General features: G+C 43.8%; 1 protein-coding gene across 5 annotated transcripts in view; it reads left to right on the plus strand.

Moving 5' to 3' along the window:
* Window positions 1–26,742, plus strand: part of LOC139411100 (protein phosphatase 3, catalytic subunit, gamma isozyme, a) — a 72,200-nt gene that overhangs the window by 41,938 nt on the left and 3,520 nt on the right. For 2 of the 5 annotated variants that reach the window (XM_071156952.1, XM_071156954.1), the window contains exons 4-13: window positions 3,574–3,685; window positions 9,814–9,959; window positions 11,472–11,611; window positions 13,964–14,041; window positions 15,709–15,803; window positions 16,329–16,454; window positions 16,684–16,761; window positions 17,247–17,337; window positions 19,532–19,629; window positions 24,945–24,971. In XM_071156952.1, coding sequence (XP_071013053.1) covers window positions 3,574–3,685; window positions 9,814–9,959; window positions 11,472–11,611; window positions 13,964–14,041; window positions 15,709–15,803; window positions 16,329–16,454; window positions 16,684–16,761; window positions 17,247–17,337; window positions 19,532–19,629; window positions 24,945–24,971 — 991 coding nt within the window. The remainder of the gene's footprint in view (window positions 1–3,573; window positions 3,686–9,813; window positions 9,960–11,471; window positions 11,612–13,963; window positions 14,042–15,708; window positions 15,804–16,328; window positions 16,455–16,683; window positions 16,762–17,246; window positions 17,338–19,531; window positions 19,630–24,944; window positions 24,972–26,742) is intronic. The other 3 variants (XM_071156953.1, XM_071156955.1, XM_071156956.1) reach the window with 3 other exon arrangements.

Raw genomic sequence — 26,742 nt, forward strand, 5'->3', positions numbered from 1 at the left:
GTCATAGTTAACCGGTGTTTGACATGCCAAAGAATGACAAGGAGTTGGCATGATGATGACACAAACAATCCCAAGTCCCTACCTGCGCTTCTCCGCTTCGGAACACCCCATCCTTCCTAGAAACTCCGGAATTATGGGTAGCGCAATGCCCACTTCTCTATTGTGTATTATTTGAATGGACACCTGCTGGCCTTGGTTGCCTTGGCATCCTGTTCTAGGGACTTAATGCAGGGCTCTGGTTGTGTTCCTGCCTGGCTGTATTTTAAAGTAGAGGATGAAGAGTGAGGGGGCTGAGATAGAGGGAGACTGAGAGTGGCAAGCCAAGTGGAGACTAATGAGTGCTGCTACCTTGTTTGTCTGTCGTCTGAGGCTGGAAAGTGGAAGGGGAAGCAATCTCATTTGGATTGTAAATGTAGCCCGCTTTTCATATTGTCGTCACACATTAAATGCGGCCCGAACTCTATTTGGGTACTGCATCAAAGAGTGTCTGAGGATGAATTAAATTTGATTGAATCTGGTGTTTTTTTTATCCTCTCTCATTGAAAGCCCTAAACGGGGAGAGAATGACTAGTCTGTTGTTGCTTTTCAGAGGAGACCTGGGCCCGTAGCCACAAATCAGCGCAAAAAAGGTCCTTTGAATCCTGTTAACCTGTTTTGACAAAAAAAATCATTTCCCGAGTAGATTTTAGGACGATGTTAATAAGACACTGCCCAGACAAACTCTGAGCCAGGACTAAAATCAACTCATAAAAGTGTATCTCAGGTGGTAGTCACTGTAGTTTGAGGCAAAGGAAAGATTGTGATGATGCTCATTGGCATTGTTTCAAATTATGGGGAATAACAAATTGTGATGAGGCATCGCCAGCTGGGAACTCAATAGCACGCTTCAGACAACCACAGTAAATGTGACTACATCAAATTTTGCAATGGTTAAAGGTCCAATGCAATTGTTTTTATCTCAATATCAAATCATTTTTGGGTAACAATGAAGTACCTTACTGTGATTTGTTTTCAATTGAAATGGTAAAAAATAAACAAAAATAGCTTCTTAGCGAAGACCAATTTCTCAAGCAAAAATGTTGTTAGGACTGTCTGGTAGTGGTCTGGGTGGGGAGCGGGAAACTAGCTGTTATTGGCAGAGCAATTTGGAACTCTTTCATATCGGTCTATTAACTCATTTTACCGCCTGGTGATGTCACTAGCAGGCCAAAACTCCATCCCACCAAAACAGGCTGCTGTTTCAGGCAGTCTTTTCAAATAAACAGTTCTTACACTAAAAGGGCATTATCATAATTTTCATAATTTCACAGTAGTCCAACCTCATAGTGTGGAAATATATTTAAAACGCATGAAAATCATGTTTTCGACAGCACTGGCCCTTTAAACATTTGATATAATTTTCACCTGACATAATCACTTTGCCTACTCTTAATAATTGACAAATACAGTATGTTGGAATAACTTTCTGTTTAACCTATTCTGATGGTTGTTAAAAGCAGAATTTTGACTTTTACTGTTATCAACACATTGCATATAATGTGAAATAGGCCTCGTGAAATCGTTGTTAAAGTGCAAGAGATACTGTTGCATGTAGATCTAGATTATTTATGGCTTGATCATATATGGATATATCAAAACATTATTTTAAAGGCCCAGTGCAGTCAAAATGTGATTTACCTTTAGTTTTATATACATTGAGTATACATAACATTAAGAATGAGACAGACTGACCAGGTGAGTCCAGGTGAAAGCTATGATCCCTTATTGATGTCTCTTGTTAAAATAGACTTCAATCAGTGTAGATGAAGGGGAAGAGACGGGTTCATTAAGGATTTTTAAGAATTGTAAGAATTGAGACATGGATTGTGTGCCATTGAGAGGGTGAATGGGCAAGACAAAATATTGAAGTGCCTTTGAACGGGGTATGGTAGTAGGTGCACCTGTTTGTGTCAAGATCTGCAAGGCTGCATGTTTTCTCACATTCAACTGTTTTTCATGTGTGTATCAAGAATGGTTCACCACCCAAAGGACATCCAGCCAACTTGACACAACTGTGGGAAGCATTAGAGTCAACATGGGCCAGCATCCCTGTGGAATGCTTTCGACACCTTGTAGAGTCCATGCCTTGATGAATTAAGGGCTCTTCTGAGGGCAAAAGGTGCGCGACTCAATATTAGGAAGGTGTTCCTAATGTTTGGTGTACTCTGTGTACATTTCCACACTGAGGTTGGAATAATTCAGTGAAATTGTACAAATTATGATAATGCCGTTTTAGTGTAAGAGCTGTTTGAAAATAACTGAAATTTCAGCCTGTTTTGGTGGGATGGAGTTTTGGCCTGTCTGGCGACATCACCAGGCGGTATAAGTTAATATACCAATAACAAAGCGTTTCAAACCTCTGCCAATATCAGAGTTTCCTGGTTACATTTCCCTCTCATTAGGCTTGTCCAATTAGGCCCATCACTCAGACCACTCTGAGGTTGACACAGGAGTGAAAATTAATTATTGTCCATCTTGTCCTGTCAAACTTTTTTGCATACTTGTCTGTCCCATCCCGATAAAAATCACTTCCGACCCATGCAAACTTTTATACGCAGCCTGGTTGTAGCTAGATACTTTCGACATTTTTAGCTAACCCTAACCTTTTCCTAATCTTAACCTAATTATCCCAACCTACCACGTTAATTCTCCTAATCTGCTACGAAAAGTCACTTCTTATAGTCACAACCGGAAGATATTCCCTGAGAAGTCTTTGTTTCCACTAATGCGATACAGGCGCTCTGCGTGTGAGTAGCCTAGCAACTGCTCGTTTTGGCTGCTGCTCAGCGCTCACAAGATAGTTGCCTGTACACAACTGATAACAACCAAATGAGAACCCGCAGGAGTCCTCTTCCCGCTTGTAGCAAAATTCTTCCTTAAGAAATTGTTCTTTGCTAAGAAGCTATTTTTAACCATTTTAACAATTTAAAAAAGAACACTAAGGCACTAATTATTCTATATTGAGATAAAAATTGTCCCTTTAACAACTCCAATGCAATTGCGTGTGGCACACTGCTCATGAGGTGTCCTAAATACAGTATCTGTCGCCTAGATGGGGCTCTTATGACTAAAGAGGCTAAATGTATAGCTTTTATTTTTACCCATAAGGATAGGTGTAAAGTCTTTATTCTCAGCACTTACAACCGATTTCTACTCTGAGGCACTTTGTGGATACGACCCCAGTTTTAATGCCCTGTTTTATTGTTTTTATTTTTGCACTGTACTGTAGACACAGGCCATCTGGTTGGTTGAAGAGGTGTAGGCAAACCTTTTGGCTGGAGTGTATCCGTTTTAAACTACCTGTTGCAGTTGACAATTCTCCTCGTCCTTACAATCTGAGGGGCCTGGTCCTGTGGTTCTTCTATCATTTTGTGTTTTCTGACCTTCTCAGCCTCAACCGAATGTAAACGTTTATTTTGTATAGAGATTTGTGATTTATAATTCATGTTGGGCATTCAGGATCTATGTTTGGGTTGTGTGCTTGACTTTCATGTCCTGGTTGCCTTGTCCCTCACTCGCTCTCTCCTCTCACAGTGTGTGCTGTACCTCTGGTCACTCAAGATCAATCACCCGACCACACTCTTCCTCCTGCGAGGGAACCATGAGTGCCGGCACCTCACAGAGTATTTCACCTTCAAACAGGAATGTAAGTATACTGTCACTGCAGCATGATATGTCACACCAATGAGGGCAAGCCTAATGTGATGCAACACCATAGGGTACTACTTAGAGATCAAAGGCCCTCTGCAACCTAGAGAAGCAGACTTGGCCCTACTCTGCAAACAGACATGAAGTACATACTTGAAGGGGACATTCTTCCCCCTAGCTCTGTGGCTTATTGATGTTCTTATTATAGTGCAGTATTATTTGTGGCTGGTGAGCTTAGCAACCGTTCAGTGACAGACAGAGACAAACCAAGAGATAAACAGACAGAGAGACGGAGTCATTCACAGAGACAGACACACGCACGCACACAGGCACAAAGAGACAGACCCCTCCCTGCCTGTGCCTGGTGGCTGTCTCCTTGATTGAACAGCCTCCCTATACTCTGACACATCAGGATCAGGAAGCCTGTCTGCCACAGTTCCCAATAGGAACATCTCATTGTTCAGGTGTCTTTATCCATCGTGCATAGAGACCACGTCTCCTCTTCACGGTGCAGCCAGACGGCGAGCTGCTGAGGCATGGAGAGCAGCCAGCCATGCAGATGACGTTATTCAGACCGTTACACACAATGAAAGAGAGCTGCCACACCCACAAGGTGTGTGTGTTTGTGCACGAGTATGGGTATGTGTGAGTGAACACTTATCGCTGTGCATTCAAGTGGCGGCACAGGTGTTAGGCATTAGTATGCAAACCTCATCAAAGAAACAAACCTTGCGTTGGCGGACAGGACAGGAGAGGCAGCAACAACATTGGCAAACAGCATTTGAATGGGAAGAACCTATTGGAAAGAAAGATGCTTCAGTCTAATTAGTTTATAATGAATGCATTCATTAGCATGCATTTAAACTAATTGACAAGCGCTGGGCTGACAGAGGCAGTTAGCCTTAAGCAGCAGATGGCTCCACTGATAAGTGTTGCTCTTTTCTTCAGGATGAAAGTCAACATACTGTAAAAATAGACTGCTCCCCTCCTGCTTTAGATTTAGGTGGTGTTCCAGGTCGTCGTTTAGCAGTCACGCTGCACAGCCGAAGATTTCTAGATCATGTTAATGTGGTTTCTGGGATGTTTCTCCAGGTGTTGTGAGATCGAATCATCTGAAAAAATATGACCTCGAACACCCCCGGAGAGAGTGGGTGTGCCTGTATGTTTCTCAGGCATTTTGAGAAGTGACAGGTCTAAGACGTTCTAAATGGCACCCTATTCCTTATGTAGTGCACTGCTTCTGACCCGAGCCCTACGGGTGCCATTTGGGACACAGGCTGCGCCTAACCGTTGAGCCCAGTCAGTCCGTGTCTGTCTGTTGTTACTAAAGCCTGGTCTTGTAACGGCAGCCCTGGTCCACCCCCATCTGTCAGGACCTTATTATTTCTCCTCTCCGGATGTCCTTCTTACGCTGCCAGGAGTTCATGTAACTGACAGTTTATCTCTGGGTCCTTTATGCACCTTGGGGAGATACATGACTTTTTCACTTGATCGGCTACATATTTAGCTGTAGATTAAATTAGCTTGGCTATTGTCTAGCCATAGTATTTCAAAGAGACTTGCTGTTTGACTGTTGTTGTTTTGGTTGGTTCTTCAGCCTTTGGGTTTGTGCAAGGCTATTGCAAGACTGATAAATGAACTTCTGTGTTGCTAGAAAGGCCTCTGAACATTTTAACCATATCAGGAAGCATGAGTTCCATGCTAACTGACTTCAAAGCCTGAAGGCCAAATGAAGGGACTGCGGTGCAGTGTCGTGCTCTCTCCCTTCCCTACCTTGGAATCGTTTGAATGCTAGCTACTCTCTCTCACCCCAGGGACTCGCAGATTATCTTGCTTTCCTTGAGCTCTCAATGAGAATGGCCCCTGTCCAGCACTAAGCATTTTATGCTGAACAAAAATATAAACGCAACCTGTAGTGTTCGTTTCATGTGCTGAAATAAAATACATTTTAGATACACACAAAAAGCTTATCTCTGAAATGTTGCGCACAACTTTGTTTACATCCCTGTTAGTGAGCATTTCTCCTTTGCCAAGATAATCCATCCACCTGACAGTTGTGGCATATCAAGAAGCTGATTAAACAGCATGATCATTTCACAGGTGCACCTTGTGCTGGGGACAATAGGCCACTCTAAAATGTGCAGTTTGATCACATAGCACAATGCCACAGATGTCTCAAGTTTTGAGGGAGCATGCAATTGGCATGCTGACTGCAGGAATGTCCACCAAAGATTTTGCTGTGGGTGGAAACAAGGGTTTTAACATTCGCTGAGGTTTCCGATCTTTGGCAGTTTGACGATAAGGTCTTTTCTCCAGTCTTGTGGCTCCCAGATCTTGCTAAAGAGATCAGTCAGCACCTTGGTAACTGTGTTGTCATCAGCTTTAAGTAGCTCAGCCTGCTGAGAGAATCCCTGGTGCTTTGCCACTCTTCATAGCCTTGATGGCTTCTTGGACCTCTGCTTCAACTGGTGGGTTGGTGTCTATACCATCAATCTCATCCGAGGGTGGTGGGTCTGCTGGATCATTAGGCTTTGGCCAGTTGAGGACCTCTCCATCTTGCAGTTTGTTCCTCTTTGGTTGTTAACATTTTACCTGGTCTTTGACTGGCATTGTGTGGTTGCTAGCTTGGCCACGGAGATGTCTTGTGATCTTATATACAGTGCTTAGTTCTCCTCTTGCTGCAGCTTGTTCTGCCTTACAGGCCAATTCCTGGACAAAGGCTCTCTTATCCCTTCAAGCACTCATTTTACGTCTTTGTCCATGGTCTTGTATTCTTGCTGTGCTCGCACAATCAGCCTGGGGGATTTTGCGCTCAGCTGTTTTTTGCCCAGCCTTCTCATCTATACGGAATAAAAATATAAACGCAACAATTTCTATGATTTTACTGAGTTACAATTCATATAGGGAAATCAATTTAAAGAAATTCATTAGGTCCTAACTATGGATTTCACACGACTGGGCAGGGGTGCAGCCATGGGTGGGAGCCCGGCACAGCCAATCAGAATACATTTTTCTCCACAAAAGGGCTTTATTACAGACAGAAATACTCCTCAGTTTCATCGTCTGTCCGGGTGACTGGTCTCAGACGATCCCGCAGGTGAAGAAAGCCGGATGTGAAGGTCCTGGGCTGGCGTGGTTACACGTGGTCTGCGGTTGTGAGGCGGGTTGGACCAAATTCTCTAAAATGACGTTGGAGGCGACGTTTGGTAAAGAAATTAACATTCAATTCTCTGGCAACCGCTCTTGTGGACATTCCTGCAGTCAGCATGCCAATCTGTGGCATTGTGTTGTGTGACAAAACTGCACATTTTGGAGTGGCCTTTTATTGTCCTTAGCACAAGGTGCAATGATCATGTTGTTTATTCAGTTTATTGATATGCCACACCTGTCAGGTGGATGGGTTATCTTGTCTTTTGAAGTTTCAAACATGGTGCGGACGTTCCATGCTATAAGGCGGGCTGTGGTTTTGGGCCCAAGAAAAGTTATCGCGCTCCTGATTTCTCAGGTTGGGCTTTCATCTGGTCAGTGTTGTGAAAGACAAGTTACACTCAATCTGAAAGGAGTTGTCTATTAGGCCTGAAGTAAAACAAGCTTAAGCAATCACCTAGGAGAACACGACATCCCCTGCGGAGTAGCTAGTAACTGTGGAGTTAGTGGTTGAAAACATATAGGTTACCAAAACAACAACACCCTCTGAAAACCCAGGCTACAGTGCCTTGCGAAAGTATTCGGCCCCCTTGAACTTTGCGACCTTTTGCCACATTTCAGGCTTCAAACATAAAGATATAAAACTGTATTTTTTTGTGAAGAATCAACAACAAGTGGGACACAATCATGAAGTGGAACAACATTTATTGGATATTTCAAACTTTTTTAACAAATCAAAAACTGAAAAATTGGGCTTTCAAAATTGTTCAGCCCCTTTACTTTCAGTGCAGCAAACTCTCTCCAGAAGTTCAGTGAGGATCTCTGAATGATCCAATGTTGACCTAAATGACTAATGATGATAAATAAAATCCACCTGTGTGTAATCAAGTCTCCGTATAAATGCACCTGCACTGTGATAGTCTCAGAGGTCCGTTAAAAGCGCAGAGAGCATCATGAAGAACAAGGAACACACCAGGCAGGTCCAATATACTGTTGTGAAGAAGTTTAAAGCCGGATTTGGATACGAAAAGATTTCCCAAGCTTTAAACATCCCAAGGAGCACTGTGCAAGCGATAATATTGAAATGGAAGGAGTATCAGACCACTGCAAATCTACCAAGACCTGGCCGTCCCTCTAAACTTTCAGCTCATACAAGGAGAAGACTGATCAGAGATGCAGCCAAGAGGCCCATGATCACTCTGGATGAACTGCAGAGATCTACAGCTGAGGTGGGAGACTCTGTCCATAGGACAACAATCAGTCGTATATTGCACAAATCTGGCCTTTATGGAAGAGTGGCAAGAAGAAAGCCATTTCTTAAAGATATCCATAAAAAGTGTTGTTTAAAGTTTACCACAAGCCACCTGGGAGACACACCAAACATGTGGAAGAAGGTGCTCTGGTCAGATTAAACCAAAATTAAACTTTTTGGCAACAATGCAAAACGTTATGTTTGGCGTAAAAGCAACACAGCGCATCACCCTGAACACACCATCCCCACTGTCAAACATGGTGGTGGCAGCATCATGGTTTGGGCCTGCTTTTCTTTAGCAGGGACAGGGAAGATGGTTAAAATTGATGGGAAGATGGATGGAGCCAAATACAGGACCATTCTGGAAGAAAACCTGATGGAGTCTGCAAAAGACCTGAGACTGGGACGGAGATTTGTCTTCCAACAAGACAATGATCCAAAACATAAAGCAAAATCTACAATGGAATGGTTCAAAAATAAACATATCCAGGTGTTAGAATGGCCAAGTCAAAGTCCAGACCTGAATCCAATCGAGAATCTGTGGAAAGAACTGAAAACTGCTGTTCACAAATGCTCTCCATCCAACCTCACTGAGCTCGAGCTGTTTTGCAAGGAGGAATGGGAAAAAATGTCAGTCTTGATGTGCAAAACTGATAGAGACATACCCCAAGCGACTTACAGCTGTAATCGCAGCAAAAGGTGGCGCTACAAAGTATTAACTTAAGGGGGCTGAATAATTTTGCACGCCCAATTTTTCAGTTTTTGATTTGTTAAAAAAGTTTGAAATATCCAATAAATGTCGTTCCACTTCATGATTGTGTCCCACTTGTTGTTGATTCTTCACAAAAAAATACCGTTTTATATCTTTATGTTTGAAGCCTGAAATGTGGCAAAAGGTCGCAAAGTTCAAGGGGGCCGAAAACTTTCGCAAGGCACTGTATAGCTAATTGAGATGATTCCCTAGCAGTTATTTTGGCATACATGGTTTTTCTGGATCAAAAAGTGGCTTAGGTGGTGAGTGGGGGCAATGTTCAGCCCCAATTATTGAGGCCAACCATCTTGGCTGAAGAGCATTTCTGTGTTTTAAAGCTAACTTTTTGCAATTTTACACATTTTGCCATGGAGTTGAGAGAAAATGTTGCAGTTTTAAAGCAATTTTTTCTGCAATGAATTTCTGCAATTCAATGCTTAAACATTATAACAAAATAAATACTCCTGAATTCAGGCTCACTGGTTTGAGTCTGTGTGTCAAGAATGTTCCACTAGCCAAAGGGCATCCAGCCAACTTGACACATCTGTGGAAAGCATTGGAGTCGGGGCCAAGCATCCCCGTGGAACGCTTTCGTCACCTTAGAGTCCATGCTCGACGAATTGAGGCTGTTCTTAAGGCAAAAAAATCATAATATTAGGAAGGTGTTCCTAATTTTTTGTACACTGTAAATAGGTCCATTATCTTTTCTACGTACTTTATATATGATTTTAGTCATAAAGTTTACACTGAAATTGTTTTCCAATCCCGAAAAATGTATTAAAAATATATATATATATATATATTTACACTTTCACTAATGCAGAAAAAACCTGGCATGTAGTGAAGCTTAGTTTGACCTTGGTTACAATTGAAGTGGTACTGCCTCATTTAATCAAGAGTTTAGCAAGCGCAAGCAGATGTGCTCTGAAAGCGATAGTGAACCATATCTTATGTGAATCCCCTGTTCCATGTTTAGGTAAGATCAAGTACTCAGAGCGCGTGTACGACGCCTGCATGGAAGCCTTTGACTGCCTGCCGCTCGCTGCTCTCCTCAACCAACAGTTCCTGTGTGTACATGGTGGGCTCTCACCAGAAATCAACTGCCTAGACGACATTAGGAAAGTAAGTCCGTGTTTGACTACAAACTAAGTTTGGATGAATTTAAACTCAGCAAAAAAAGAAATGGCCCTTTTTCAGGACCCTGTCTTTCAAAGATAATTCGTAAAAATCCAAATAACTTCATAGATCTTCATTGTAAACGGTTTAAACACTGTTTCCCATGCTTGTTCAATGAACCATACACCATTTAATGAACATGCACCTGTGGAATGTCGTTAAGACGCTAGCAGCTTACAGACGGTAGGAAATTAAGGTAACCGTTATGAAAACTTAGGACACTGAAGAGGCCTTTCTACTGACTCTGAAAAACGCCAAATGAAAGTTGCCCAGGGTCCCTGTTCATCTGCGTGAACGTGCCTTAGACTGCAGATGTGGCCAGGGCAATAAATTGCAATGTCCGTACTGTGAGACGCCTAAGACGGCGCTACAGAGAGACAGGACGGACAGCTGATCATCCTCGTAGTGGCAGGCCACGTGTAACAACACCTACACAGGATCGGTACATCCGAACATCACACCTGTGGGACAGGTACAGGATGGCAACAACAACTGCCCGAGTTACACCAGGAATGCACAATCCTTCCATCAGTGCTCAGACTGTCTGCAATAGGCTCAGAGAGACTGGACTGAGGGCTTGTAGGCCCTCAAATAAAAGTGCTCTTCACAGACGAGTCACGGTTTTGTCTCACCAGGCGTGATGGTCGGATTCGTGTTTATTGTCGAAGGAATGAGCGTTACACCATGGCCTGTACTCTGGAGTGGGGTCGATTTGGAGGTGGAGGAGGGTCCGTCATGGTCTAGGGCGGTGTGTCACAGCCTCATCGGACTGCGCTTATCATTGCAGGCAATCACAACGCTGTGCGTTACAGGGAAGACATCCTCCTCTCTCATGTGGTACCCTTCCTACAGGCTCATCATGACATGACCCTCCAGAATGACAATGCCACCAGCCATACTGCTCTTTCTGTGCGTGATTTCCTGCAAGACAGGAATGTCAGTGTTCTGCCATGGCCAGCGAAGAGCCTGGATCTCAATCCCATTGAGCACGTCTGGGACCTGTTGGATCGGAGGGTGAGGGCTAGGGCCATTCCCCCCAGAAATGTCCAGGAACTTGCAGGTGCCTTGGTGGAAGAGTGGGGTAACATGTCACAGCAAGAACTGGCAAATTTGGTGCAGTCCATGAGGAGGAGATGCACTGCAGTACTTAATACAGCTTGTGGCCACACCAGATACGGACTGTTACTGTTGATTTTGACCCCCCCCACCCCCCCTTTGTTCAGGGACACATTATTCCATGTATGTTAGTCACATGTCTGTGGAACTTGTTCAGTTTATGTCTGTTGTTGAATCTTATGTTCATACAAATATTTACACATGTTAAGTTTGCTGAAAATAAACACAGTTGACAGTGAGAGGACGTTTCTTTATTTGCTGAGTTTAGTGGATAAAAAAAATCTGTGATCAATCAACTTTCTTTGACTCATGGTGCTGTGCGTGTGTGTCTGCGCTCCACAGTTAGACAGGTTTAAGGAGCCTCCAGCATTCGGCCCTATGTGTGACCTGATCTGGGCTGACCCAGGAGAGGACTACGGCAGTGAGAAGACAGCAGAACACTTCAACCACAACTCTGTTCGAGGCTGCTCCTACTTTTTCAGGTATGCTACCTGCTCTATATCAAGGTTCAGCTACATAAGAAACTTATATGGCCAATAATACTGGCCATAAGTTGAAAATAATACAGTTTGCTACTTGAAGAGCTACTGGTGACACACCAGGGATATATCTGTGTTTTAGTTAGTTGAAGTATAGGCCCCTGCACTGTCCAGTTTGGGAGTGTACTGTAAGGTATTGACCCTAGGAAGCGCCAGTCCATTGCCTCCCTAGCAGTACTAGCATTCAGAAAAATTTTCCACATTTTATGTTACAGCCTTATTCTAAAATTGATTAAAATTATCATTAATCTACGCACAATACCCATAATGACAAAGCAAAAACTTTTTTTTAGATTTTTTTTCAATGTATTAAAAATAAAAAACTGATATCACATTTACATAAGTATTCGGACCCTTTACTCAGTACTTTGTTGAAGCACCTTTGGCAACGATTACAGCCTCGAGTTTTCTTGGGTATGACGCTACAAGCTTGTCACACCTGTATTTGTAGAATTTCTCCCATTCATCTCTGCAGATTCTCTCTGTCAGGTTGGATGGGGAGCGTCACTGCACAGCTATTTTCAGGTCTCTCCAGAGATGTTCGATCGGGTTCAAGTCCGCGCTCTGGCTGGGCCACTCAAGGACATTCAGAGACTTGTTCCGAAGCCACTCCTGCGTTGTCTTGACTGTGTGCTTAGGGTTGTTGTTCTGTTGGAAGGTAAACCTTCCCCCCAGTCTGAGGTCCTGAGTGCTCTGGAACAGGTTTTCATCAAGGTTCTCTCTGTACTTTGCCTTGTTCATCTTTCCCTTGATCCTGATTAGTCTCCCAGTCCCTGTCGCTGTAAAACATCCCCACAGCATGACGCTGCCAACACCATGCTTCACCTTAGGGATGGTATTGGTCAGGTGATGAGCGGTGCCTGGTTTCCTCCAGACATGACGCTTGGTTTCATCAGACCAAATAATCTTGTTTTCCACGGTCTGAGTCATGTCGGTGCCTTCTGGCAAACTCCAAGTCCGCTGTCCTGTGCCTTTTACTGAGGAGTGGCTTCTGTCTGGCCACTCTACCATAAAGGCCTGATTGGTGGAGTGCTGCAGAGATGGTTGTCCTTCTGGAAGGAGCTCTGTCAGAGTGACCATAGGGTTCTTGGTCACCTCACCGACCAAGGCTCTTCTTCCCCAATTGCTCAGTTTAGCCTGGCGTCCAGCTCTAGGAAGAGTTGACGGTTCCAAGCTTCTTCAATTTAAGAATGATTGAGGCCTCTATGTTCTTGGGGACCTTCAATGCTGCAGAAATGTTTTTGTGACATTCCCCAGATCTGTGTCTCGACACAATCCGGTCTCTGAGGTCTACAGACAATTCCTTCCACCTCATGGCTTGGTTTTTGCTTTGATGAGCACCGTCTGTCAAGTGTGGGACCTTATATAGACAGGTGTGTGCCTTTCCAAATCTTGTCCAATCAATTGAATCTATCACAGGTGGACTCCAATCAAGTTGTAGAAACATCTCAAGGATGATCATTGGAAACAGGATGCACCTGAACTCAATTTCGAGTCTCATAGCAAGTTTCTGAATACTTATGTAAAGAAGGTATTTCAGTTTTTTAAACCTTTTTGGTTTGTCATTATGCGGTATTGTGTGTAGATTGATGAGGGGAAAAATAGTATTTCATCCATTTTAGAATAAGGCTGTAATGTAACAAAAGTGAATGAGTCTGAATACTTTCCGAATGCACTGTATATCTCTTTCTGCTGTTGATGGGTTTTTGCCACGCTAACTAAATGCAGGTGTCCGGCTAATTGCCCAAGCAGTCTTTGATGAGAGGTGGAATAGGCTGGTGGGGTCATTGTAGAAACCCAAGTAAAAGCCGGTCAGCCACATAGATGGTGTGCTTCCCAAATGGCACCTTATTGCCTATATAGTGCACTACCTTCGGCTATGGCCCATAGAGCTCTGATCAAGGAAGTACACTGTTTAGGGAATAGGGTGCCATTTGGGATTCACACCAGGTCTGCTCTCCTGTGGCTGTGGCCTACTGGCTGCCTCTGGAGCAGCTATACGAGTCCATAAATACCACAGCCCTCCTTGGCACTGTTCTGCTCTGGCCTCAGTGGTTCAATTAAACCCTCCCTACCTCCCAGGCCAGAGGGCAAGATACTGACAGGAATTCCTAATGTATTTCCAAAAGTAAAGAACAGCCAGAAAATGCTTCTAATGGCCACACGCTGTTCCTCAAAGAATTTCAGTCATATCTCACACTACATGGCTGCCAAGACTGACTGTGAGGTCCAGCTTTAACCTCACTCCACTGGCTGTTCTAATTGGCTGTTTTTCCTCTCTCTCTTGCCTTGCAGTTACCCGGCAGTATGTGACTTTTTGATAAATAATAACTTGCTGTCGGTAATTAGAGCACACGAAGCACAGGATGCAGGGTAAGTTTCACTGTTTACAGAGTAATACATTTAACCGTATAACGGATTTTTATTTAAAGTGAGGCGAAAAAATAAAATAATAATATAAACATTTTATAAGTTGTACCCCTTGTAATAATATTAAACAATCTTAGGACAACACCTAGTGACCTCAAGAGATTTTAGCCTTTTGGTATGGCAATGACTGGAGGGGCAGGGAATAGAACATGGGATGCTGACCCTACACATCGCACCAATTGGGTAAATCTACTTGGTGGGAATTCGAAAGTAGCTCATATAGCGAGCATTGCTACAGTGCCCTTTCCGAACGGGAGGCACGTCCCCGCGCTTTGACTACTCGGCACCCTAGTACGTCCTGGCCGTGTGTTCCGATACCCTCACGGCCGTCTTCCCACCTCTGCACCAATTTAGCAAACGGCGTGGCAGGGAATCAAAACCGGGTCACTGGTGTGAAAGGCCAGAGGGTAAACCCTCTTGGTGGGAATTGTAACGCTGCTCATATAGCGAGGATCATGATAGTATAATGGTTTTGAAATGACAGATCCACTACATCCACTAACCCAGTTTTAGTCACAGATGCATAGATCTACCATTTTTAATAATTGATGTGCTGCTGATAGCAGTCTACTAAACTAATTAGACTTATTCTTACTATACTGAACTGCTTCAGTTTCTGCTTGAACTATTTAGCTTGAGTTCTACACGTCTCCCACTACCATACAAATAAGACGGCTGAAGCAAGCGCACACCTTTTCTTCAGCGAATGTAGTTATTCTGTAGTGGTTCCCCTAACCACGCAGGTAGCCTAGTGGTTAGAGGGTTGGGCCAGTAACTGAAATGTTGATAGATCGAATCCCTGCGCTGACGAGGTAAAAATCTGTCGTTCTGCCCCTGAACAAGGCAGTTAACCCACTGTTCCTAGGCCGTTATTGTAAATACGAATTTGTTCTTAACTGACTTGCCTAGGTAAGTAAAGGTTAAATAAAAATAATTGAACTGCCTCCTAGCAAGAGACCATTGTGTGACTATTAGCAGAAATAAAGGCTATTGCTCACCCGATTTGATACCAAGCATCATGATATCATTCTGCAAGGTAGGCCTACATTTAATTGCCGTGTTTTTTTTTAAAGGTAACCTTTAGAATTGACTGTTTTGGCATGCTTTTCCATATTGCAGATTTTATAGGGCCCTATATATACTGTATCTTACCTAAGAAGTGTTTACCTCAGGCTGACTTCTGGCATCTATTGGTGCAATGTTCCATAAATGTCCAAATCAACTTAAAGTATCTACAAAATACGTTTTTTTGCAGCGACAAAAATCTGTAAGGCTACAGCTAACATGTTTTCCTTTTACCGTTTGCGATTCACAAATGATTTGATTCACCTCGATTGAACAGAACCCTAACTATTACAATGGCAAAGCGAATCATTTGATTTCTCAAAAATAATTGTTTAAAAGAATCAATTCATATTAAATAAATGAATCGCTATATGTATATTATATACACACACACACTTTTTTTTTGTTTTTTTACTATTTTGAGAAATATGAAGCAGCACATCTGTTGTACAGTGCATTACATTTGTATGGCCTTACAAAAAAAATGTTGCTCTCTCTTCACCATTTTATTTCTCAAACTAAGGTAATTTTGTCTCTCTTCCCAGGTATCGGATGTACAGAAAAAGCCAGACTACAGGCTTTCCTTCATTAATTACAATCTTCTCAGCACCAAATTACCTAGATGTATACAACAACAAAGGTGTGTGTACTCTTTAGATCAAGACTGTGATGGGTTATATGCATAGTGTAGTACGTGCCTTTGTGCTGTTGTAAAGAGCCATTTTCTGTTTACCATCAAACGTCACGTTCGAGTGAGGCACGTATCCCTCCATCAAAAATCTCTGTAACAGGATAGCTAACGTTGGACGTTTGTCAAGGTCCCGACATCAGTGAGTGAGTGAAGACAATGAAAACATGCAAGACTGGTGGCTATAGCTATGTTCAACAAGTATACTATTCTTCTGGCTTTATCTAGCTCCGTTTGTGATGTTTTACTTTGCGTTGCTGGCTGTTGTCTGCTGGCTGGCGTACAACCACGGGGGTCAGGTTTCACAAATCTGGGATTTTGATTCCCGTCCCTCTGACCCTCCAGGTCCACATGGGCTGTCCCCAAAATATGACAACAATTGGCTAGTAGTGTTTGTCAGTAAAACATTTAGTCTTGTTAGTCAGAATGGCTAACTTGATCATTCTTTTGTTCTTTACATCTCACTCCAACTTCCAGCTGCTGTATTAAAGTATGAGAACAATGTGATGAACATTCGGCAGTTCAACTGCTCCCCCCACCCCTACTGGCTGCCCAACTTCATGGACGTCTTCACCTGGTCTCTGCCCTTTGTCGGAGAGAAAGGTATGTATGTGCTCCCTGTCCATATCAGTGTTTTTGTCAGAGTTAAGAATGTGCCAGTAGAATTCCAGGAATGAGCATTGGAAAATTCTAGCATGAGAGGGGTGTGTTTTGGTGCTAAAAATGCAACTACAAAAAAACAGTACTAGGTCTGCACCCTAAAAGATGTAGCAAAGAGCGTTTTGGTGGTGGTGCTAGCTGAGTTGTGGTGGTACCTCCCTTCTCTGCACAGTGACAGAGATGCTGGTGAATGTGCTGAACATCTGCTCAGATGATGAACTCATGTCAGAAGGAGACGACCTGTGTGAAGGTAAGAGGAACAGCCAGGATTTAATGAGGCACGTTAAGACCCCCGCCCGCACCCCTCCTAACTCCTCACTAGTGTTAAGAAGGTAAAGCTGGTAGCTTCATTTTTCATTACAGCTGGTTCATCCACAGCATGTCATAACAGCTCTGTCAGACAAACACACACACAGTCTCATGTCTGGAGTTCATCTAGAACATCTCAGGAGTCACAAGAGATCTGACGGAGCTCAACTCGACATTCCACTGTACACTCCTCTCCTTTACTCCTCTCCCCTCCGCTCCCTCTCCTCCGCTTCCTCCTCCTCCCCTGTTCCCCTCTACTTCCTTCCTTTTCTCCTCTTTACTCTCCTTTCTTTCCTCTGTTCCCTTACTTTTCTCATTTTCTTTCCACCTTCCTCTGCTCTGATGTTCACAGACTATTTAAAGCAGTAGAACGCATTATAATGCCCAACCAAATGCTTAGAATATTTTATTGTTGTATTTTATGAGAAGATGGTGGAATCCCAGCAGTGCGCAAGGAGGTGATCCGGAACAAGATCCGAGCCATCGGGAAAATGGCCAGAGTCTTCTCTGTTCTCAGGTGAAAAAGCCTTTCGCTCTCTCTGTCTCGTCATCACACACGACCGCATAAAGCCTGTCCTAAATGGCACACTATTCCCTATGTAGTGCACTGCATTTGACCAGGGTCCATAGGGCTCTGGTCAAAAGTTGTGCACTATACAGGGAATAGGTTGCCATTTTGGACTCAACCATACTGAAAAGGGAAAGTCAGACTTGGAGTGAATGGAGCAGAGAGGGGTGGGAATAGACTGGAGTCTCTATTTTTAGTTGAGACTAGAATGAGTCTAGTTTATGAAATGAGTGAAGTCAATTTGAAAGTGCACAATGACTTCGTGTTTGAAAACACAGTGCCGCTTTTCGATAAGGATGAATGAGCAGGCAACAGTGAGTCACGAGGCAGCACACCACTGTGTGCATAATGCCATTAGACATGATTCCAGATTAATGCTGTCTCTGTGATTTAGCCTGCCACACAACTGCAATGGGGAAAGGGAGATATGTAGATCAGCACAGAGATCCTAGAATTGAAGTTTGTTCTAGAAGTAGGCCTATTTCTATATAGAGCAGTCTGTCTTTCACAGTGGCCCATATACAGAGATATCATGGGATGCTGCAGCTGCTACAGCTCTGTATGAGCAGAAATGACGAGTGTTTTAACATATGTAAACTCAGCAAATAAAGAAACGTCCTCTCGCTGTCAACTGCGTTTATTATCAGCAAACTTAACATGTGTAAATATTTGTATGAACATAAGATTCAACAACTGAGACATAAACTGAACAAGTTCCACAGACATGTGACTAACAGAAATGGAATAATGTGTCCCTGAACAAAGGGGGGGTCAAAATCAACCGTAACAGTCAGTATCTGGTGTGGCCACCAGCTGTATTAAGTACTGCAGTGCATCTCCTCCTCATGGACTGCACCAGATTTTCCAGTTCTTGCTGTGACATGTTACCCCACTCTTCCACCAAGGCACCTGCAAGTTCCTGGACATTTCTGGGGGGGGTGGCCCTAGCCCTCACCCTCCAATCCAACAGGTCCCAGATGTGCTCAATGAGATTGAGATCCGGGCTCTTCGCTGGCCATGGAAGAACAATTACATTCCTGTCTTGCAGGAAATCACACACAGAACGAGCAGTATGGCTGGTGGCATTGTCATGCTGGAGGGTCATGTCAGGACCAGGAAGGGTACCAGAATGAGGGAGGAGGGAGTCTTCCCTGTAACGCCCAGCGTTGAGATTGCCTGCAATGACAACAAGCTCAGTCCGATGATGCTGTGACATACCACCCCAGACAATGACGGACCCTCCTCCAAATCGGTCCCGCTCCAGAGTACAGGCCTCGGTGTAACGCTCATTCCTTCGATGATAAACGCGAATCCGCCATCATGCCTGGTGAGACAAAACCGTGACTCGTCTGTGAAGAGCACTTTTTGCCAGTCCTGTCTGGTCCAGCGACGGTGGGTTTGTGCCCATAGGCAACGTTGTTGCCGGTGATGTCTGATGAGGACCTGCCTTACAACAGTCCTACAAGCCCTCAGTCCAGCCTATCTCAGCCTATTGCAGACAGTCTGAGCACTGATGGAGGGATTGTGTGTTCCTGGTGTAACTCAGGTTGTTGTTGTTGCCATCCTGTACCTGTCCCGCAGGTGTGATGACCGCATGTACCGATCCTGTGCAGGTGTTGTTACATGTGGTCTGCCACTGCGAGGACGATCAGCTGTCCGTCCTGTCTCCCTGTAGCGCTGTCTTAGGCGTCTCACAGTACGGACATTGCAATTTATTGCCCTGGCCACATCTGCAGTTCTCATGCCTCCTTACAGCATGCCTAAGGCACGTTCACGCAGATGAGCAGGGACCCTGGGCATCTTTCTTCTGGTGTTTTTCAGAGTCAGTAGCAGGCTTCTTTAGTGTCCTCTATGTTTTCATAAAAGTTACCTTAATTGCCTACCGTCTGTAAGCTGTTAGTGTCTTAACGACTATTACACAGGTGCATGTTCATTAATGGTGTATGGTTCATTGAACAAGCATGGGAAACGGTGTTTAAACCCTTTTCAATTAAGATCTGCGAAGTTACTTGGATTTTTACGAATTATCTTTGAAAGACAGGGTCCTGAAAAGGGGATGTTTCTTTTTTTGCTGAGTTTAGTTACTGAAAGCTTTTTTAGATCTCTAAGGTGTTTGTGTCTCTCGCTCCCTCTCTTTCTTCAGGGAGGAGAGTGAGAGTGTGCTGACACTCAAAGGACTGACCCCCACTGGGTCGCTGCCTCTAGGAGTGTTGTCAGGGGGCAAAGAGACCTTGCATACCGGTACGTGTCTCTCTCCCCCTCCTCACCCCCTCAAACTCCCCTCTCCTCCCGCACCCTGCTGTCTTTCTCTCTCTCTCTGAAGCCCCCCTGTCCCCCATGCCCTACCCCCACAGAGGGCCTTGGGGTGTCATTTAACACTGCCGTTCTCCCTGCGCTAACACAGGCTTAGCCCAACCGCACGGTAAACTGAAGGATGTACGCTTCACTGAACGCTTTTACATTTTTACATTTCATTATGGAAAACAAATCATAGACCCTGCTCCTCTGTGTTCCGTTTTCAATTATGCAGTCGAGAGGGAAACTATCACTGCCACTGAAGCCTACATATGGGACGCAGCATTTGTCTGTTTGGGTCTCTGTGTCAAGCCAGCTGTCCGCTTTGGGTAGTATTTAAAACCCGACCCGAGGCAACAGAGAATGGTTTCAATGACTCTCTTGGCATAGAGGAACTACGTCACTGCCTAAAATACACTGCCTTTTAGTTAAGGTAGCTGATGTGCCATCTAGTCAAATGGCTACCCAGCATTTCACTATAAGGTCTATTCAGCGCATGTGACAAATTTGATTTAATGCGAACTAGCCACTTAATGCACTCGTTAAAAAAATAACCTCTTTGTTCTCCATCTTGCTAGCTATTATTTAGTATTTTATTAAAGCCGATAAAGTAATAACGAAGGCAGTGTCGTAGTTCTTCTTTGCCAAAAGTCATTGAAACCAGACCCTAGTCACTGTGTTGCCTTGGGCCAGGTTTTCGAGACTAGTTGGGTAGAAGGTTAGGGAGACTGAGCTGTGGGCGGGCGGGCGGTTGGAGGGGGGCTGGACCAAAGTGGCCTGTCACTGATGTGGTCAACCAGCCCAGCTAAAGGTCAACCAGCCCAGCCAGCTGGGGGAATGCACACACACGGCGCAGGAGGACCTGGTCTGTCAGCAGGGAGGAGAGAAGGGAATGCTGGAGGTTGGGGGCTGGTCTCCTCCCAGGCGAGGCAGAGGTGTAGCGAATAGAGTTAGAGCTGTGAGCATTCGGACGGAAACCACATGACATGACCTTTACCAGAATGCCATTGTCTGTATGCGTCCCAAATGGCATCCTATTCACAATAGAGTGTACGACTTTTGACTAGAGCCCTATAGGCAATGGTCAAAGGTATTGCACTGTATATAGAATAGGGTGCCATTTAGGGGACGCACCCTGTGTCTGTCAGTCCCTCCAGTCAGATGTGTGTTCTGGTTCATTACATCCCGTTTGTTGTTTCTCTTCACTGCTTCCTAGCAGTACTCTAGTGACATTTTAGGGATACGCTGTCCAGTTTTGACTGCAGTGCTCTTTAAAAACATGCCGTGCCAAATTAAGAAGGGAAATGCCTTAGCCTAGCAATTTCTATTCCACTCCTTCGAAGATGTTTTATTGTCGCACACACCGGATAGCTGCATCGAAATTGCCTTGCTCAAGAGCACATCAACCGATACAAATACATTTTTTAAAAATGTATTTTTTTTTTTTTATTTTAAAATTTCACATTGTCAGCTTGGGTATTAGAACCAGCGACTTTTCTGCTACTGATTTTGAGGGACGCATTTTTTGAGGGAATAATTGTTTGTTAAATCAATTTGCGGGGGCCACCCGAGTGGCGCAGCAGTCTAAGGCACTGCATCGCCGTGCTTGAGGCATCACTAAAGACCAGAGTTCGATCCTAGGCTGTGTCACAGCTGGCCGTGATTGGGAGACCCATGAGGCGGCACACAATTGGCCCAGCGTCGTCCGGGTTAGGAGAGGGTTTGGCAGGCAGAGATGTCCTTGTCCCATCGCGTTCTAGCGACTCCTGTGGCGGGCTGGGCGCATGCGTGCTGACACGGTCGCCAGGTGCACGGTGTTTCCCCCGACACGTTGGTACGGCTGGCTTCCGGGTTAAGCGGGCATGTAAAGAAGAAGTGCGGCTTGGCTTGTTCGTGTTTCAGAGGACGCACCGCTCTCGACCTTCACCTCTCCCAAGAGTTGCAGCGATGGGACAATACTGTAACTACCAATTAGATACCACAAAATTGGGGCGGGAAAAAGGGATAAAATGATGTCTTGCGGGCCGGGTTGCGGTGCCCTGGCGGGCCGTACTTTGCCCCCCCTCTATCCGCTAGGCTACCCGCTGCCTATGACTATAACAAATGAAAGATGGTCTTATAGCTAGATTCACCACCACTTATTCTGTGAGTGACACCAGTAACAAAGCACCTCATTAAGAACAACTCAAATAGAAAGAATAAATCTGTCATCTCACCACAGTTCTCATCTGTCTTCATCACATGTATGTGTTCCTTTTGAAAACTGAGCCTAAACACACTTCATTATGACAATGTGAGACGTAGTGAGCTGCCTTTGACTTCACAGGAAATCAGTTCCCTTCTCCTCCCAGCAGACTTCATCAATTGATTTGGTTCCCATAACAAGATCCAGAATAACTCTATATAAAGGCCTGTGTGTGTGTGTGTGTGTGTGTGTGCTCACTGCGCAGCAAAATCCCAATGGCTCTTTAACGCCAGCAAGCACCATCTTAAGGTCTCCAGCAGGCATCTCTCACTCTAGGTGTGTCCTTAATTACACTCTATTCCCGATAGTGGACTTCTTTTGACCAGAGCCCTATGGGCTCTAAAGGAATAAAGTGTCACTAAGGATGCAGATGATTTTATCACACTTAAAACAGTTTGAGGTGTATTTGAATTGTACAGTCGCTCTGTAAGTAGCCTTTAGAAGCATTTATAACATGTGTAGATGCGGCAGGTAGCCTGGCGGTTAGGAGCGTTGGGCCAGTAACCGAAAGGTTGCTGGATTGAATCCCAGAGCCGACAAGGAAAAATCTCATTCTACACTTGAGCAAGGCAATTAGCCCTTATTGCTCCAGGATCGCCGTCAATAATGTCTGATCCCTGGCCGTGACCCCACTCTCCGAGGATGTCTCAGGGGGAGTGGGATATGCAAGATAAACATTTCCATTTCACACCTGTACAGGTTACCCACTTGTACATACAGTGAAACAGAGCTATACAGTCAGTGGTGTAAAGTACGATTTAAGTCGTTTTTTTTGGTATCTGTACATTACTTTACTATTTATTTTTTACAACTTTTACCTCACTACATTCCTAAAGAAAATAATGTACTTTTTACTCCATACAGTTTCCCTGACACCTAAAATGACTCGATAGGTTTTGAATGATTAGCAGGACAGGAAAAATGGTTTAATTCACACACTTATCAAGAGAACATCCCTGGTCGTCCCTAATGCCTCTCATCTGGCGGACTCACTAAACACAAATGTTTTGTTTGTAAATTATGTCTGAGTGTTGGAGTGTGCCCCTAGCTATCTGTAAAAAAGAAGGAAAAAAAGAAAATTGTGCCTTCTGTTTAGCTTAATATAAGGAATTTGAAATTATTTATACTTGTACATTTTGTCAATTATATTTACTTTTGATAATCAAGTATATTTAAAACCAAATACTTTTAGACTTTTACTCAAGTAGTGATTTACTTGAGTAATTTTTTATGAAAGTGTCTTTTTCAAGTATGACAATTGGTACTTTTTCCACCACTATACACAGTGCTTTTGGAAAGTATTCAGACCCCTTGACTTTTTCCACTTATTGTTACATTAAAGCCTAATTCTAAAATTGTTGAAAAAAACATGTTTCCTCGAACAGTACCCCATAATGACAAAGTGAAAACAGGTTTTTTGACATTTTTGCAAATGTATAAAAAATTATACAAATAAATATGTTAATTACATAAGTATTCAGACACTTTGCTATGAGATTTTAAATTGATCTCAGGTGCATCCTGTTTCCATTGATCATCCTTGATGTTTTTACAACTTGATTGGAGTCCATCTGTGGTACATTTCAATTGATTGGACAGGCACACACCTGTCTATATAAGGTCCTACAGTTGACAGTGCATGCCAGAGGTCGAAGGAATTGTCCGTAGAGCTCAGAGACAGGATTGTGTTGAGGCACAGATCTGGGGAAGGGTTCCCAAAAATGTCTGAAGAATTGAAGGTCCCCAAGGACACAGTGGCCTCCATCATTCTTAAATGGAAGAAATTTGGAACCACCAAGACTCTTCCTAGAGCTTGCATGCTCGGCCAAACTGAGGAATCAGGGGAGAAGGGCTTTGGTCAGGGAGGTGACCAAGAACCCAATGGTCACTCTGACAGAGCTCCAGAGTTCCTCTGTGGAGATGGGAGAACCTTTCAGGGGGACAACCATCTCTGCAGCACTCCATAAATCAGGTCTTTATGGTAGAGTGGCCAGATGGAAGCCACTGCTCAGTAAAAGGCACATGACAGCCCGCTTGGAGTTTGCCAAAAGGCACCTAAAGACTCTCAGACCATGAGAAACAAGATTCTCTGGTCTGATGAAACCAAGATTGGCCTGAATGCCAAGCGTCACGGCTTTAGGACACCTGGCACCATCCCTACATTGAAGCATGATGGTGGCAGCATCATGCTGTGGGGATGTGTTTCAGCTACAGGGACTGAGAAACTCGTCAGGATCAAGGAAAATATATACGGAGCAAAGTACAGAGAGATCCTTGATGAAAACCTGCTCTAGAGTGCTCAGGGCCTCAGACTGGGGTGAAGGTTCACCTTCCAACAGGACAGTGACCCAAAGCACACAGCCAAGACTACGCAGGGGTGGCTTTGGGACATGTCTCCGACTTGCCCAGACTTGAACCCAATCAAACATCAAACACCTGACAGAGCTTGAGAGGATCTGCAGAGAAGAATTGGAAAAACTCACCAAATACAGGTGTGCCAAGCTTGCAGCGTCATACTCAAGAAGTCTTGACTGTAATCGCTGCCAAAGGTGCTTCAACAAAGTACAGAGTAAAGGGTCTGAATACTTCTGTGAATGTAATGTATCATTTTGTTTTTTGCTAAATTTTCTAAAAACTTGTTTTTGCTTTGTCATTATGGGATATTGCGTGTATAGATTGAATATTTTTTCCCCCTCATCAATCAATTTTAGAACAAGGCTGTAACGTAACAAAATGTGGAAAAAGTCAAGGGGTCTGAATACTTTCCGAATACACTGTAAGCGCAACCTAATTCTATATTATTATAATTATTATTATACCGCCTATGTTTGTCAGGGATGTTTTTCTCCTGCCTGCCTGTGTTTTCTCTGATCATGATGTTGATAATGGGGGGGGGGATCTCGTCTATGATTGGTTGTTTGGATGATTCGGACTGTCTGTTCTGTGGTTGATGATCTCTGGTTCTCTGCATTGATGACTCACTTTTCTCCTCTCACCACTACTCACATTTACATAGCCGCCGCTGAGGCAGCGGAGGCAAAAGGTACGCAAGCGGTCCCCGGATCCCTCCCTCAGTGTGTTGTTACTTTTAACCCTTCCAACAGGGCCCTCATTGTTTATGCACCCCTGTTGTCCCTTTTTAAATGTTCATTTTGTTATTGTTGTACATTCACTGTGTGTGTGTGTGTGTGATTTGTGAGTTTTGCCATGGATTGGTGTACTTCACTTTGCAAAATTGCTGCTCTTGCATTACCAGTTCCTGCTACTACTGTACATGCATGATAGGACTCAAATGCAGTGGGCACTCCATTTGGCAGGAAGGACTTTAGCTTGAACCTCAACAGGCACTGTATAGTTACATTGTTCCTGGGTCCTAATTACACTATGTTGACCATTGATAACATAAGGGAAAAGCCTAAACGCAGTCTTCACAGATAGGCTACAGATATAGATACCGATACAGAGAGTCAGGCATTTGGCCTAACAGTGACATGTTGAGAAACAGAGACTTGTTAACAAACAGCTGTAGGCAGAGGTCACATGGGTGGGAGCTAGATTCCTTGCCACTGCTGCAGGCAGCTCGTCCCTGAGCAAAGCCAGCTAAGACTCTGCTAGCCTAGGGAGCACCTCCTTCCTCCTCCTGGCTATCCAGGGATATATTCAGGGTCTAATCCTGTTACGCTGCTTGGCTGTTGCTACTCTGTCACTGTCTGCTTCTGTTGGCATGTTACTGTTCTAGCATTCAGATACACTCTTTGATCGCATACACATTTGGAGTAGTAATAGGTAGTTTGGTTTCTGTCCAAATATATTTTGTTGATGTTAGAGCATGTTTAATAGCAGGGGTGTCAAACTCATCTTGTCCCGGGGCCCACATTCGGTCTTCAACGAGGTTCCGGAGGGCCGCACTGAAAGTTTATTTCCTCTCTGTCAAAATTTTCTGAAGAAAGTCCTCTAGCCATGGATTTTAGAATTTCCGACTGTCTGACTTTCATTTAGGTGATTATTAGCGAGCTGGACATGGTCAAGAAACTGTATGAATGTAGTTAAATTATTGTCATTCTTTTACTCAAACCACCCGCGGGCCGGATTGGGGAGACCCCTGATTTATAGCCACCTATTAAAGCTGCTATATGTAACTTTTTGGGCAAGTTAACCAAATTCACATAAAAATGTGAGTTATGGATCTGTCATTGAAAGCAAGTCTAAGAAGCGGTAGATCTGTTCTAGGTGACCTATATCTAGGCTTCCAGATTATTATTTTTTTGCGTGTTTTACCTTCGGTTTTGTACATCAGCTGAAAATACAATATTTTTGTTTATGGAAGAGATATTTCACAACAGTTCAGATGGTACAATGATTCTCTACAATATACTTGCTTGTTTTGTCACCAAACGGAAATTAGGCGACTATTAGAATTTTAGCAATTTCAAATTTTGCGTAGTGCACCTTCAACTACAACTAATGTTTGCCTTGCAATGATACATTTCTCATTAACAAACCAACTAACTTAAGAGGTTATTTAAAATTGCAGATCTGTTTTCTATGAGTGCAGTGTCATTGATCACATTCTCCTATTGTCAACTGTAAAACGTCCATATTTTCCTCTTATTCTAAATGTTTGCCTTATTGATGTTGTTGTTGAATAGTTACTTACAGTATATCTCTCGTTTGCCCATGTTTTCTTTGTGGTTTTTACTTGGCACTTGGAATTTTACAGTAAGTCCCACATTCACTGTGAGGTGTTGTACTGTAGCTTGTTCTGTGGTTTTGTCAACAGTACTAGGACTGTGTATTCACCGTACGTACAGCTG

Source organism: Oncorhynchus clarkii, chromosome 6 (genome assembly GCF_045791955.1).
Source record: "Oncorhynchus clarkii lewisi isolate Uvic-CL-2024 chromosome 6, UVic_Ocla_1.0, whole genome shotgun sequence".
Lineage (NCBI taxonomy): Eukaryota > Metazoa > Chordata > Actinopteri > Salmoniformes > Salmonidae > Oncorhynchus > Oncorhynchus clarkii.